Source organism: Manihot esculenta, chromosome 11 (genome assembly GCF_001659605.2).
Source record: "Manihot esculenta cultivar AM560-2 chromosome 11, M.esculenta_v8, whole genome shotgun sequence".
In the NCBI taxonomy this organism is placed as follows: Eukaryota; Viridiplantae; Streptophyta; class Magnoliopsida; order Malpighiales; family Euphorbiaceae; genus Manihot; species Manihot esculenta.
This window is the reverse complement of record NC_035171.2, coordinates 21087415-21100498: the sequence shown is the minus strand read 5'-3', so window position 1 is coordinate 21100498 and position 13084 is coordinate 21087415. Positions and strand designations below refer to the sequence as shown.

The window sequence follows — 13084 nt, the reverse complement described above, 5'->3', positions numbered from 1 at the left end:
TTTAACAATATCTTTTAGGGACATACTTGAGTTTGATGAAAATACTTGTTACTGTTGAATTTGTTTAGGCTTATAGCTTTGATAATTTTGTTGCTTATAACTAAAATTCCGGTGGTTTCTCCAAGTGAATGGTACATATTAGTGGGATGACCTGTATTAGTGTAAATTCCATAATCCTTAACTTGTTGTGCCTCCTCTATAACAAGATTTTTAATCAAAGTAGTTAGATGAAAAAGTTTAGATTCAAAAGAAGAATTACTTACCTCATAAACTCTCTTGTGAGAGTCTTCTAGGGGGTCCAAATTGATGTGAGTTTACTGCCATAGTAGATATCAACTCCCTAGCCTCTTGGGGTGTTCTCTTACATATCGCTCCTCTACTTGCAGCATTCATCATGTGTCTTTCCATATTTTTGAGTCCCTTATAAAAATGAAGCATGAGTTGTTTATTTATGATGTCATGTCTAGGACAACTTGCATATGGGCATTTAAATCTCTCCCAATAGCCATGGAGAGTTTCTGTGTCCTTTTACTTGATTGTCGATATTTATCTTCTAATTGTAGATGCTTTAGAAGCGGGAAAAAATTGATCCAAAAATAATTTCACTATCTCTCCCCATGTAGTGACTGAACCTGGAGGTAGATAATACAACTTACCTTTTGCATTTTCAGCTAGGGAAAAAGGAAAGTCCCTTAGCTTGATTTGTTCTTCTGAAATTCCTTGTGGTCTCATGCTGGAGCATACCACATGAAATTCTTTCAAGAGTCTATGGGGATCTTCCTTTTCACATCCCTTAAAAGTAGGGAGGAGATGAATTAATTTTGACTTTAGCTCAAGTAGTGCATTTAGTGCAGGATAGGTGATGTAAAGGGGTTGAGGATCATCAACATTATCAAACATCTTGTATTGCATGCTCATCAGCCATCTTTTCTTCTATGTCAAATTCGCCAGAAGAATCGTGCGAGTCAGATACGGTCTCCTTCGTGCCCATGACCTGTTCTTTTATAGCAATATGTTTCTCAATAGCGACCTGTTCCTAAACATTCAACTTGTTCTTGTTCTTTAATTTAAGGAAGCAAGCAATTAAATTTGAAATAGAAAATCAATATGAGATGAATTCAGTCAAAGGATTAATCTTAGTTTCACATTTATTAATTGATCACAGATGCAAAGATAATTCTGAATTATTTATTGATAAACCAGTTATAGATATTGAAGACAGTCCAGATATTCAATTCTTAGTTTTTAAACTAGCTAAGAGATGCTCATTAACAAACTCTAGGTCTTAGATAACCGTAGGAGACACCCCTAAAATTTAATCTAATTACTACATTAAGAATTAGAAGGACCTGATTCTAACTAAAAAACGTGAGACGCTCAGTTTATTTAAGTTAAATTATATTATTACTTAGGAAAGTCTTACGCAACCTAATTCACTACTTATTTTAAATTAAACTAAACAATTACAGATTTAATCAATCTGAATAGCAATATATTATTCTAACAATTTCACAATGAGCCCTTATTATAACAATCAATGGAGTAGTAGTAAACACTAGTCACAAAAACAATATAAATACCAAAAGATAACAAAGAAATAATAAAATCAATCAGATCTCACAACCAATTGAATTGAAACTTTAATTATCCTTTAACTGAAAAGAAGAATTTAGCCACGCATGTTCATAGGTGAAACACAATAAGAAGAAGAGTGTTTTCAGCCTCTCAATTAATTCAGAACAAACGATGATGTTGTATATCAAAATATCATCTTTATATATTACTAAAAATCTTAGTTCAACCTAAATACCAATAACTAAAATAAGATGGGAAGGTTTCCCTTAAAAAGTTGAGTATGATATGTTTTGGCATATGAAGATTTTCTAATCGCGTTCCAGATTTGAAATTGGACTCTTATTCTTCTTGTCAAATACGTTATGCCCATAATATAGTTCATAACACAGTATGAATTAGAGTTGGAGTTCAAGTATGACTCTGCTTTCATATTCTTTTATGAACTTAGTTATGCCCACGACTCTTTTTAATTTCAGAATATAGAATCCAAACACGATTTTTCTCTTATTATTCTCCAAGACTTGTTTAACCTATCAAGATATCAAAATTCAAATAAATCAACTTGTTTTAAGTAGAATCAAATTCGAAATCTAAGTATTTTAAAATATTAAAACTACACAAATATATAAATTATTAATTTTCCCACACTTAAATCAGGCTTATTCTCAAGCATGTACTTATTGATCATTCTATCTCAAAAATTCACATGCAGCTATCCACGATCCTTGAAATCAATGGTTCAAAGAATTAAGCTCTAATTGAATTATTTTAGAAATTTCTCTAATCTAAAAATAAAGTAAATCTAATTAAACTCTTATATTTTTTCTCAGTGTCAACTAAGACTAATTTAAAATTTTGAGCCAATTAAAGCTCTATACATTTTTTACTTTTGTTAAGGGCCAAATAAGCTATAATATAATATAATATTAATTTTTTAGGACTTATTAGTTCAAAAAGACTATAACTTTAGAAGTTTTTATTTTTATAACAAAAAATTTTAATTTTGAATAAAAAAATCCAACTTTCAAATTTATTGTAATTGTAGCAACTTTTAAATTAATTCTAATTAGATTTAAATTAATTCATATAGCATACCAAATGTCATTATTTTTACTATATAAATTGATTAACTTAAATTAAATTTTGATTGAAATTTTAAACCCTAATTACCTAAAATCCCTAAATAAGATATTTTTTAAGTAAGAGGAAATTAAATATTTTAATTATATAATTTAAAATTTTCATATAATTAAAAATTTATGATATTAATTAAAATTTAATTTTAATTAATCAAATTATTTATGGAATACAAATAATAATATTTAGCATGGCGTGTAAGTTAATTTAAATTTATTTAAAATTAATTTAAAAAGATATTACAATTATAATAAATTTAAAAATTATGTCTTTTTATCTAAAATTAAAAGTTTTGAATATGAATATAAACAATTAAAAAATTATGGTATTTTTGAGGTAATAGGTCTTTTTTTAATAATAAAATATTATTTTTTATAATTTAAAAAGTGAAAAATTTAGTATTTTAATTACCATAAAATTTTAAAAAATATATATAGATATAATAAATAATTTTTAAAATTATCAATTTTATTTTGTTTTTATTATTAAAAAATAATATTTTATTAGAACAAAAATAATATTATATTAAATGAGTGTTTATTTAATTCTTAAATAACAATATAAATCTAGCTTAAAATTTTGAATTAATTTTACTTAGCTCTTAAATAAAAATATAAAAATTTAATTTAATTTATATTTATATTAAAAATACCTATAAATCTTAGTGGTAACCTTCTATTTTAGATAAATTTAATTTTATATTAATAATATTGAAATAAAATTGATCATATATTTTATTTCTTTTAGATTTGAAAATAAAGTATGGTTTTTTTTTTTTTTGAAGTGAAATTGGAGATCGGAGAAATAGAATTTGAAACTTCTCAGATTTAATCAGATATACTTACTATTAGATTAAATTTATAAGTGCAAAGTATGACTACTTATTTTAGAACTAAGTAACCATAATATTCGTCTTATCATGATTTCTATTATAAATCTCAATTTTGATATTTATAAGTTAATATTAAGATTCTATTTATTTTATGGAAAATATATTATAAAAAATATTTTTTATATTTTCTAATATAAAGAGCATTTAGAAAATTTATCAATTGAAAATATTTTTTATTAAAAAAATTAAATCATTTTGAAAAAAAAAATATTTTCGAAAAGAAAATTATTTTCAAAATTTTGATAGTCTTGTCCATACATATATTTATTAATATATTTTATTTTTTAAATTAAAATTTAATAATAAAAAATAAATTATTTCATTCAAAAATAATTTTTATACAAAATAAATATAATTTATTCAAATAAACAGAATATAAATTATAAAAATATATTTTACACCATTGTTAATAGAATTATTGGATAAAAAAATACAATAATTTATATTTATATTTAACATTTTAAATTTTGAATGATAAAAATAAATATTTTTAATTTGATACAATCATAATTAAGAGAATTAAATTAAATTTATATAAATTAATAGTAAATTATAATATAATTTTAAAATTTTATTTTAATAATAAAATAAAATTATTTTTTAATAATCTCATTATTCACTCCTTATTTTCACTTTATATAATATCATAGATATTAATAAAAACTTAAAATATGAAAAATACTAAAATTTAATAATTTAAAACATATAATATTTTATTTTATTTAAAATATTATTAATAATAAATAAAAAAATTTAAATATAAAAAATATACGTATAATTTATAATATTAAATATAAACATTAATGAAATATTTTAATATATATTATTTATATATGATATTTAATATATAAAAATTTATTTATAATAAATATTTAAAATATTTATTTAATATAATATATTTAATATTATGTAAAATATATTTAATTTTAATATAAAATTTAAATTAAATAATTATATATTTTATTAATAATATAAAATTCTAAAAACTATATTATAATTTATTAAATTTAATTTAATATTTTTAGCTATAATTTTACTATTTAAAATTTAAAATATTAAATATAAATATGAATTATTATAAATGTTAACCGAAAAACAGCTTTGTTAATACGAGATTACTATAAATTTTAGGGCTGTTCAAACTTTGAATACCCGACGGACCCAATCCAATTCAACCGTTTCAACCCGCTATTTTTGGTTTGAGGGCAGATTGGATCGGATTGACTTCTTCATCCCAAAATTTTCCTTTTTGTTGGTTGGTTTTCGATACCTGATTCAAATGATCTAACTCTTCTTTTGCTTTTTGTCATCTGCGATCTGCTCCAAATTCGACTTGCTGTGGCAACGCTCCACTCCACTCCACTCTTAAACGACTTACTTGGTCGATGCTCCTCCGGAAGCTTCCTTGGTCGCCGGTGACACCTCCAGATACTCGATGCGCTCAAATCATTTTCTAGGTAATTTCTCCTTTTCTCTCTCTTTTTTCTTTCTGATAACTTATACAAGCCGATCTATCAAAGTAATTTCTTTCTCTAGTCAGTTGGATCAGTTGTATTTTTCTATCTTTCTCGTTTGACGTACACAAAAGGATCTGGGTTTGCAATGATTATTCTATTATAAATTTTAGTTTTTTTTTTTTTCAGAAGTTGAATCTCGGGTTATTGCTGTATTTGTTTCAATATTACTCAGTTCAACAAGGAATTGAAGGTATAATGGATAACATTAATCCCTTTGAAATATTTCTTCAGATTTTAGCTTATTTCCACATGCAATCTACTATATATATTGAAAAGCCCATATTTTAAATGATATATTGGGATTACTTGATTTTATAGGATGTGCATTAGATACAAAATGGTTATACTTGCGTTCAGAGGGCTAACAGAAAATGGCCTTTATTATTTGTTGTATGTTTCTTTACAATCTTATACATTATTAGTCAAAAAGTGAACCGGGATAGATGAATTTTGCTTGGAATTATAACTCGCTTAAGTTGCTTACTTATGTTAACTTATTTTCTTATTTGCACCTTGAAAGTGGACTACGATTGAAATTCAAAGCCCTGGATTTGTGAAATTCAGAATATAGGAAGTAGCTATAGAGGTTTTGTCTACAATGGATTTTTTATATTTCTGAGTTCGAATCAATTCCATCTCAGTTGTTTTGCATGAAGATATTCGCTGGATCATTTGCATGTTAATCAGAATGAGTATACTCCCGAGTCCCATTTGGCTATTCTCAAGATTAAGGCTGGATTAGATTTTTTGGTGGTTTTTTCTTCATGATTAGCTGATAATGAAGAAAGATGGGCGTTCAATTTTGTGCCTTTTTGTATTAGTTGAAAATGTGATATTGCTCTGCCTAATTTTATGCATGTGGGTTTACAATTGCTTATTATTCCCATTGCAATCAGTAGGATACAATAATTTAAAGAGTTTTTTATTTGCGTTCCCTAGCATTTGTTCTTTGTTTAAATTGCAACAAGCTGCAGATAATATCAAAATTGTGTTTCTATGTTCATTTATTAAATTTTTTAATGATGTATATGGGTTTAGTTTCTGATTGAAATGTCATTGAACTTTGATAAAATTGTAGCAAATTGCGCTGAATTTTAAGGCCAATTGCTCATATGTTGATAAATCATCTGTGACTTTGTAGGCCAATCCATATTCTAAGGGATGCTGCCTGCGTCAATTAGTACCTTATTCTAGAGAATTTTGGATTTGAAGTTCTATAGTTTGGGATTTTTCTTTCAATGGAAATTGATTTACATGTTAAGTTTAGGATTGGATCAAATCGGACCATGCTTTTGTTGTATGAATGACATTAATCCAAGTAATGCCATTCATTCATTTGGATAGTTCATTCATTTGAAGAGAGAGAAATTGTGTAATTAATCTTTGTGTGAGAGAAAATTGTGTATTAATCTTTGTGCAGATATAATTACTGAATTATTTGGGAGGATGAGAGAATGTTTTAGCATGCTTCTTATTTGGGAGGATGAGAGAATATCTGCTGAATTAAAAGTATTAATTATAAAATTAATGGATTTTAATGGTACTTCTATTACGTAGAAGTCTCATTTAGCCAATATAATATTTTAATTGTATTACTATTTTTTAATATTTTTAAAACATAACTGTTATAATATTTTAAATATGATTATATGTGATTAATTATTTTTTTATTATAATTTTAATGGATCTTACTGGGTAACTTTATAAAAATTATTGCATCTATGAATTTAAAAAAAAAATAGTAATTTGTATGAAAAAACTGTGAATATGATATTTTATCATTAAAAAAAATCAATTCAAATATAGAAAAGTCAGCTATCATGATCGCATGTTTTAGCTAAATGAAAAGCCATCCAAACAACCAAATATCCATTCAATTTTAACCGTCGGGTTGGATTGGTCATGCTAAATATTCAATCAAATTAAGATCATTCTAGATAGGGTCGGTTCGAAGACAAATTTCCTTCAAAATCGACCCATGCACAACCCTAATTACTAATTTCTTTCTCCTCCAGCCCTTCTCTTCGAGCCCTACTCATTGGTGCCACCATCTTCCCTTCTCCACTTCTCCTCTAGCCCTTCTCCTCCAACCCTTTTCAGCGGCGTGACCAGCCAATATTTTAATTGAAGCATCAGCAGGTCGACGGCGAAGGAAATTGGAGCAGGTATGAGAGCGACATTTTGAATATGGTCTTCCATTTTCATTATTTGCTAGTAAGAGGAAAAATCAAACTAAAGTTTATGAGTGATGATGTGAGAATCAATCATTTGTCTTTGATTTTATGTTCAAATGAGAAACATTGGATATGAAAATTTCAAGAAGGGTAGTGGTTCGTAGTTATGCTAAATGACTCAGTAAGTTGTGCACATGAAGGAGGTAGTTTATACCATTTCTTTGTCATCATGTTGATATTACTAATTTTTTTTGTCTGCACAAGGTAGTGGTTTTGTTTTGCTATATCAATTAATTCTTCTTTTTATTTATATCCAAGTAGGAAGCTATTATTTTCTTGTGTAATTGACTCACACACTCTCTCTCTCCCTCTGTGGTTTAGATTTTGTGAAATATGTCAGGGCAAGGCCAGCGCTTAAATGTAGTTCCAACTGTTACCATGCTTGCTGTTGTTAAAGCTCGCCTTATTGGTGCTACAAGAGGTCATGCTTTGCTCAAGAAGAAGAGCGATGCTTTAACCGTGCAGTTCCGCCAAATTCTTAAGAAGATTGTCACTACAAAAGAATCAATGGGAGATATTATGAAAACCTCTTCATTTTCCCTGACTGAAGCAAAGTATGTTGCTGGTGAAAACATCAAGCATGCTGTCCTTGAGAATGTCCAAAATGCATCTATTAAGGTTCGATCCCGGCAAGAGAATGTTGCCGGTGTGAAGCTTCCTAAGTTCGAGTATTTCTCAGATGGTGAGACAAAGAATGACCTCACAGGATTGGCCAGAGGTGGTCAACAGGTCCAGGCCTGCCGTGCTGCGTATGTCAAAGCAATCGAGCTTCTTGTTGAGCTTGCTTCACTTCAAACATCATTTTTGACACTCGATGAGGCAATCAAGACCACTAATCGGAGGGTCAATGCGCTAGAGAACGTTGTGAAGCCAAGATTGGAAAATACTATTAGTTACATAAAGGGGGAGTTGGATGAGCTCGAAAGGGAAGATTTCTTCAGGTTAAAAAAGATACAAGGTTATAAAAAGAGGGAAATTGAGAAACAGCTTGTTGCTGCCAGACAATTTACAGAGGAACAGTTTCAAGAGAAAGTTTCTCTACAGAAAGGAAGATCACTGAAATCAGGTCACAACTTGTTGTCTGCGAGAACGGGGAAGGATGAGGATATAATTTTCTGAATATGGAGGTTAGTACATATTTTTTAGGTTGTGTAGCTCAGGTCTATTGCTTTTTGTTATTCAATTAAAGGCGTAATGTATGGTTTTATTTATTGTTTGTTATTTCTTTCATTGCTTTTGGTACTGAGTTTGTTTGCCAATCATTGGCTGATTGTTTATTTTTAAAATGATAAGTCTTAGTTATATTAATTTTTTAAAAAATGCAGCTGATGCTTTTATTTTATCCTATATAAGAAAATAAAAATAAGCATTATTTTTCAGCAATGAAATAACCTCCACCTCCATCTCCTCTTGGGTTGCCTTTTCTAACCCACCCATACACAGTAGGGTTTCCTGGAAACCAGAGTGATGGAATAAGCTTGCAATTCGTCATCTTTTGCAAGATACAACCTTACCCTGAAAAACTGCCATTTTCATATCTACCATGTCGTAGCGCCTACAATTTGATAATTACTTGAATGCGAGAACAAACGCTGCAATCCCTTACAGGCCAATATGAAACTAGCACGACATAGAACTTTTTTTATGAGTTAAACTTTCAACATTCTTTTCAATTAAAAGTAAATAAATGAAGTCTCTTATTAAATTTATATTTTCTCTAGTTCAATTCTACACCCTTTTCGTCTTTCTTTTAAAAAAAATTAACTCTTTTTTATTTCAGGTTTTTATCCGGTTTTAGACTGTATTCAATTTATCTATAAACTTTTAATTTCAAAAAATTGATTTTAAATCAGAATGACCGGTCGTCCAGTTAGAGTCGGATTCTCCAAATCCAACATATTACTTTTAACAAAAGGAATAATTACTAATGTTAGGCAGCAAGCCCGTACAACCGATACGCCTTCCCATCAATTCAATCATTTATGCTGCCACTCTGGTTGTGTTTTGATCCCAACAAACAAATATCTGTGATATCCATCAAGTGACATTAATATAAATAATTATTAATTATTTATAAAAAGACTCTTTTGAAAGTGTAATTTAGAAAATTAATAGTATATAAAAATTTATTTTATTAATTAAAATAAAGTATTATATATTTTTCCTTTTATTATTTTTTATAAAGTAAAAAAATAAATAAACTTTTTAGTTATTTTGTTATAAGATTTCAATATATTATTATTCATTCTTATTAGTCATTATAGAATTTTAATTTTAAGTATTTTTTATTATATAAAATTGAATAATATTATTATTTTAAATTTTAAATTATTTTTAAAAGATATTTTGAATTTCAAAATTTAAATGAATTTATTTTAATAATTATTTATAAAATATATAAAGCAATCGTAATAGTAAAAATATTGTTATTAATATTATAATAATTATTTAATAACATATTGATTAAATCTCAATTCAATCTCAATTGAATCTTAAACTATTAACTCTCTATATTCATTAGTTTATGGACCGATCCAAATTTAAAAACATTGTCATCAACACTAACAACACCAATAAGACAAAGAACATTGTAGCTCCAATAACAACCCAATTTTCCATCCAATTGTGCATTCCAGCCAAGGCTTGTAGCAAGCACTCTTGAACTACCCTGCAACCGGGCCTTTCGCCATTTAAAGGGACTGACATATAAAATACCTATCCTAGTTAGGAAATAAATAATTAGATTAGCTTCTCTCATAATCTAAAATAAGATCTAATCACCATAACAAAATAAAATTATATCGACCAAAATTTTTACTGTTAAAAAATTAAAATTTTATCAATAAATAAAATTATCGATAAATTAGTAACGACATACTGGTGATTGATATTTTACTTGTCATTAATCTTTATCGACAATAAATTTAGTGTCGGTAAAATATTACTCAAATTGAATTGTTAATTTTTTTCTATATTGCAGATAGTATTATTAAAATAAATTTTATATGTAACGAAAAAGCAAATGATATCATTTGGTAAAATTACCGACACTAATTTTAATTGCTAATTACTTATTAATTTGTTGCTAATTTCTTATTTTTATGAGTTTGAATTTGGCAAAGTAACAATGCTATTATCGATGCAAAATTTTATTAATTTTTAATTTTATCAATCGCCGTGGACATTGGTAATATGTTGATGTTAATCAATGACAAACATTTCGTGGATAATAATTTATATTATTTTTAATAAATATAAAATTAGCGACAATATTTTAGTATCAGTAAAATATTGATTATTAAAAAAAATACAGCGACCAAAATATTTTAATTATGACTTGTTTTGTCGATAAAATTATTATAATCTTGAAAAAAATTTAAATTATAAATTTTTTATATATCAATAAATTTTTAACTTTTATTAATAAATATTCAAACGTGTATCAATAACGATTTAAAGAAAATTAAATAAATAATTTTAAAAAAGTAATTATGAAATTTAATTTTATTATAATTCTAAATATTTAATAAAACAGTTAAATTAAAATCTAACTTAATTTTAATCTGCTAAAATCTATTAGAGTAATTATAAAATAAAGTACAATAAACTATATAGTGAAGGAGTGGAAGAGTTGGCAAACCACTAGCTAATCGGTCATTTATGCCATCATGGAGTCTGCATCTATTTCATCAAAGAGGACTTTAAGTAATCTAACTCATTCTTCGTCTCATTCCTTATTTCATCCTTTTTTTTTGTTTTTTCATCTCATCCCTTTTTTGTTTACTGTTTACTATTTTCAATTTCATTCTTCAGTTTTTCTCTTTCTTTTTTACTATTATCAATTTCTTACAGCAAATCATTAATTCGTTTTATTAAAACAACATTTTATGTTTCAACCGACAGTAAAAATGCAACAGATATAAAAGATGAAACGATATGAGGATAAATCATTGAAGACAGAACTAAGACCATATACCTTTCTATTTTTGCTACCTCCAACAACGTCTATATATATTTGGTTATCATCAATCTTCTGATGATTGCGTGAGTATATATATATGAAGAATGTTAACTAAAACAATACTAATTTATAACATATATTTCAAAATATTTTGTAATTACTTATATAATAAATCAATATCATGTATTTATCTCGACTTCTGATAAATAAAATTCTCTTTGTCATGATTGCGAGTATGAGTATAAACAAATAATTCAATTACAGTCGCTGGTCGACCCAATTCTTCCTCCTAATATATATATATATATTAATCAATGCAAAAGTTTTAAAAAGATAGATATGATACTCACCCATTTATCATATATCTCTGTATAACTAATTGATCCATATACCACTTATATATGTCGATGGTCTAGGAGCATTTTTAGTGCCACGACAATTTTGAGAAGTTTGTGCTAAACGTCGAATGACTACAGGATCATTCTAGTGTTATTCCCATTTTCTCCATATTTCATCATTTATGAATATGGACTTTTCTCTTTTTGTCTTGAAATTTGATATCATGTCTCTGTATCTATGAGCTGCTTTTACTTTCTAAACTTCCTTGATCATTTCATCAACTGAGGGATCGCAATAAAATTTTTTATGCAATGACACAATTATTAGTTAAAAAACATATGTATGTATAATTATTTTTTAAAAGAACTAATATATTTATTACCTTAAATTCTTCCCAATAAAAGTTTTTTATCTTCTGTGAGACACCTTTTCAATTGATGCCATTAGCATTAATTCGCTCTTTAAGTAATGATCGGAGTACAAGCAGATTCAGATGAAAACCTTAACAAAGAAGTATAATATTATTAAATAATATCTATAATTAAGATAAATTTGATAAAATAATAAAAATATTAATAATATACTCATAACTCTCCTCCATGCAACTATAATGGCCGCCTCCCCATAGATTCATTCACAGCCAAAGACTGGAATCTTTGTGAGCTAGAAACTGCATTCCTTGCACATAGCTCTTGATCATTAGAACAAATTAATAGATATGATTGTGGCGTCAAAGGCTCACCTTCAGATGTCAAAAGAGTTTCTAAACTCGAATTACGTGTAGTTACCGAAAAGTGTATGCTTCTTTGAAAAACTATCCCCATATAGAAAGTTTGATAGAGTACCCCTTAAAAAATTGAACATATTATAATTACTATCAACAAGAAAACCTGCATAAGATATTATATTGCATAATAAATATTTCATTTTTCTCAAATGCACACTTCACTTATCAATTTAAAATTATAATCTTGGATCAATTTACATGCAAATATCAATTAGTATCACAAGACAAATAAAGTTTAATTAGCTCTACATTTGATTGAATTTCAATATAATGACAATTTTTTATGAAAAAAAAATCCATAATTACAAATTAAACTTCTAATATATATTATAACATTTATTTAATGTCACTATCATCATCATATTCTACGAGTTCATCTTCATCCTATTCTTTGCTTTTAGTCAAAGAATTTAGATATGGCTCATTTGATTGTTCTTTTTCTTCTTTGATATCTTCAATATCTAATGATTCACTGAATGGATCATCTAAACTTTCAACTCACTACTTTAAAAAAAGCATCTTTGCAGCCTAAAAAAGCATCTTTGCAGCCTAAAAAAGAAGTGATATAAGATATTTTTATGAGAAATAAAAGTATTTCTAAATGTTTTTACAGTGCAGCAGCTAATTTGGCTATTAACTTAA

General features: G+C 26.7%; 1 protein-coding gene across 4 annotated transcripts; it reads left to right on the top strand.

Moving 5' to 3' along the window:
* Positions 1–4744: 4744 nt before the first annotated feature.
* On the top strand, positions 4745–8576 carry LOC110627118 (V-type proton ATPase subunit D). 4 transcript variants are annotated; one of them, XM_043962138.1, is made up of 4 exons: positions 4745–5061; positions 5248–5311; positions 7137–7286; positions 7677–8576. In XM_043962138.1, exon 4 carries the CDS (start codon positions 7689–7691, stop codon positions 8472–8474), a length of 786 nt encoding a protein of 261 aa, XP_043818073.1. In that variant the 5' UTR covers positions 4745–5061; positions 5248–5311; positions 7137–7286; positions 7677–7688; the 3' UTR covers positions 8475–8576. The 4 variants fall into 4 exon arrangements, with proteins under 4 accessions (XP_043818073.1, XP_043818074.1, XP_021629052.1 ...); XM_043962139.1 differs by having other exon boundaries at positions 6263–7286; XM_021773360.2 differs by lacking the exon at positions 7137–7286 and having other exon boundaries at positions 4746–5061.
* Positions 8577–13084: the final 4508 nt, after the last annotated feature.

Coding starts and splice junctions, on each gene's coding strand:
- LOC110627118 (XM_043962138.1), top strand. CDS start 7,689: ATGTCAGGGCAAGGCCAGCGCTTAAATGTAGTTCCAACTGTTACCATG.